At 47.9% G+C, this 2458-nt stretch overlaps 1 protein-coding gene across 4 annotated transcripts in view; it reads right to left on the bottom strand.

The window, feature by feature from the left end:
* The window catches only part of LOC103391230 (progesterone receptor-like), a 14255-nt gene that overhangs the window by 9862 nt on the left and 1935 nt on the right, over nt 1-2458 (bottom strand). For 2 of the 4 annotated variants that reach the window (XM_008327411.3, XM_008327413.3), the window contains 4 exons: nt 1445-1581; nt 1002-1118; nt 476-619; nt 151-360 (listed from right to left, as the gene is read on the bottom strand). In XM_008327411.3, the coding sequence (XP_008325633.1) occupies nt 151-360; nt 476-619; nt 1002-1118; nt 1445-1581 (608 nt within the window). Of the gene's footprint in view, nt 1-150; nt 361-472; nt 620-1001; nt 1119-1444; nt 1582-2458 lie in introns of all 4 variants that reach the window. The other 2 variants (XM_008327410.3, XM_008327412.3) reach the window with 1 other exon arrangement.

Genomic DNA, 2458 nt, shown 5'->3' with positions numbered 1-2458 from the left:
GAACAGCTACTGCTTACAGGTCTGATCTGGCACTGTTTACCCACAGGATTATGTTTCTGTGTGTAATAACGATGACAGCAGCAGTCACAAACTAACTGCCAGTTTTCTTTTCTTTTCTTTTCTTTTTTTTTTTTTACTCTAACTCTTCACCTGGTATCGCCTTGGCCCAGCGCACCACAGTGACCAGCTGCCTCTCCCCGAGCTCGTTCAGGCTGGTCAGCAGGGACGCGGGGCTGTCGGGCAGGGCCGGATCGTGGCCAGCGTTGACCACAGCTGGCTCTATGTCGTGCAGGACAGTGAGCAGGGAGAGGCAGGAGCGGAGGCTCGGCGGTATGCTCGGAGTCAGGCTCTGGGAGGTCACTGATCATACAGAGAGGAACACAAATAATAATAAGAAAAAAAATCTAATCACAAACGTATGTTCAATATTAAGTTAGCCTGATACGTGAGCTCGTCAGAAACTAATCCTCACCACCTTGAGCCCTGGCAGCTGCACTTCCGGGCTCAGAGATAACATCTTTCTTTCCAGACCTCACTCTTCTATCTCCAGGGCCCCAGGCAGCAGGAGCTGGCTCCTCATCCCCGTTTCTCGTCTGTGCTGCCCCCTTCAGTCGACGACCTGAAAGTCACCACCCGAAATGTGTTTAAATGTAAAAGACGTGGATGAAGGAGACAAGAAGGTTCTGTAGTTCTAACAACTGGGAGAAAACCTAAATGGACCGCTCGCCCCGGGAGACGGTCCTCCATCGTAACCATGTGGAAAAGGTTTTGATCATTGGCTGCTGCACCCCAGAAAAAAAAAGGACTCTTCTGGCCTTTGCTAAAATGCATTTGTCACACTGTGTTTAAGCTAGAACATTTGATTAGAAAGTTCTGATCCATTGCATGTACGGTATCTGACCACTCCGACCCCGGGGTTTGGTTTTAGTTTTTTTTTTCTTTTCCAAGGACACGCCACACTCTCCCCGCCTCTCCTTCAGTTCGCACCTTTACTTTCTCACCTTTTAGACTCATTCCTGACATGAAGCACCTCTTCAGACGACAGGACGCGCAGTTCTTGCGCCGCAGTTTGTCGATGGTGCAGTCGTTCCGGCTGGCGCACAGGTGGTTCTGCTTACCTGGAGGCAGAGAGAGAGAGAGAGAGAGGCAGAGAGGCAGAGAGAGAGAGGGGGGGAGGGAGGGGGAGAGAGAGAGGGGGAGAGAAATCCTAGCGGATGAAGGGAATGGTTTTAACAATGCCGAGGCCTTCGCTCATAGCAACGACATGTGGGTGTTTACTGATAACAAACAACTCGCCCCGGTAATGTCAGGTCACTGCGCCCTGTCTGCATGAGTGCGCGAGTGGGTGTAAGAAATTAAATCAGCGGACGCGTAATTGGGGGCGCGCAGTGCAGAGAGAGAGCGCGCGCGCGCGTGTGTGTGTGTGTGTGTGTGTCACACCCACCTGCAGCAGCCCTCTTGAAGAAGACTTTGCAGCTGCCACAGGTGACTGCTCCATAGTGACAACCCGAGGCATCGTCCCCGCACACCTGACACACTCTCCTGTCTGACAGGTACACACCTGGAAATAAATCCTCGTGCCTGCACACACACACACACACAAACACACACACGATTCAACATGATTTTCAAAGAAGACAAGTTAAAGTTAGGGTTAGTAACAGTAACTAGTTCCCGTTGTTATGGATTGGTGACTAATTCCCTCTAATCCAATTAAACGCACACACACACACACAGAGATTTTCCATAACAGGAAGTGACACCTGTTTACGGCCAGTCCTACAAACGAGCCAATATTGGATGAATAGGTTGAGTGTGTATCGATAGGAGATGAGGAGATGAAGAAAGAAGATGAGGAGATGAGGAGATGAGGAGATGAAGAGATGAAGAGATGAGACCAGGTGTGAACAACATCTGCTGTTTGTCCTGACGCCCATGTATGAAGACGGTTTTTTTTTCTTTTTTTTTCTTCTGTACGTAGTCACAACAGCGATGCTTCGGGAGAAGGAAAAAAAAAAAAAAAAAAAAAAAAACAACAAACCCCTAGTGATACGATGACATTTGACTGAGTCTGCTGAGACAGCGGGCCAAGGCCAGTCACAGCACACACGTGAGAGCACGGGTGGAAAACTGATGGAGACGCTGCTGCATTCGAGGCGGCACCGGACACACCATCAATCACATTTACTGTTATATATATATTTATATATATTTGTTTTTACTGTGATGGTGATGACAAGCTGCAACTCCATCACAACCAGAATCTGTGTTTGACTGAAGTACATTCACAAACACACGAGGTGAACTGATGAAGGATGAAATAAAATATTTAAAAAAATAAAAATAAAAAAAAATCTCTATGACATGAGATAATATATAGATAGAAAAGGGACTTAATGTGAATAAAGCCCTGTGTGGTGTGGTCCTCGGGGAGGGAGTGAAAGGGAGCGAAGGAGGG

Source organism: Cynoglossus semilaevis, chromosome 15 (assembly GCF_000523025.1).
Source record: "Cynoglossus semilaevis isolate Cse_v1.0 chromosome 15, Cse_v1.0, whole genome shotgun sequence".
In the NCBI taxonomy this organism is placed as follows: Eukaryota; Metazoa; Chordata; class Actinopteri; order Pleuronectiformes; family Cynoglossidae; genus Cynoglossus; species Cynoglossus semilaevis.
Note: the sequence above shows the minus strand (reverse complement) of the source record. Positions and strands in the feature narration are given on the sequence as shown.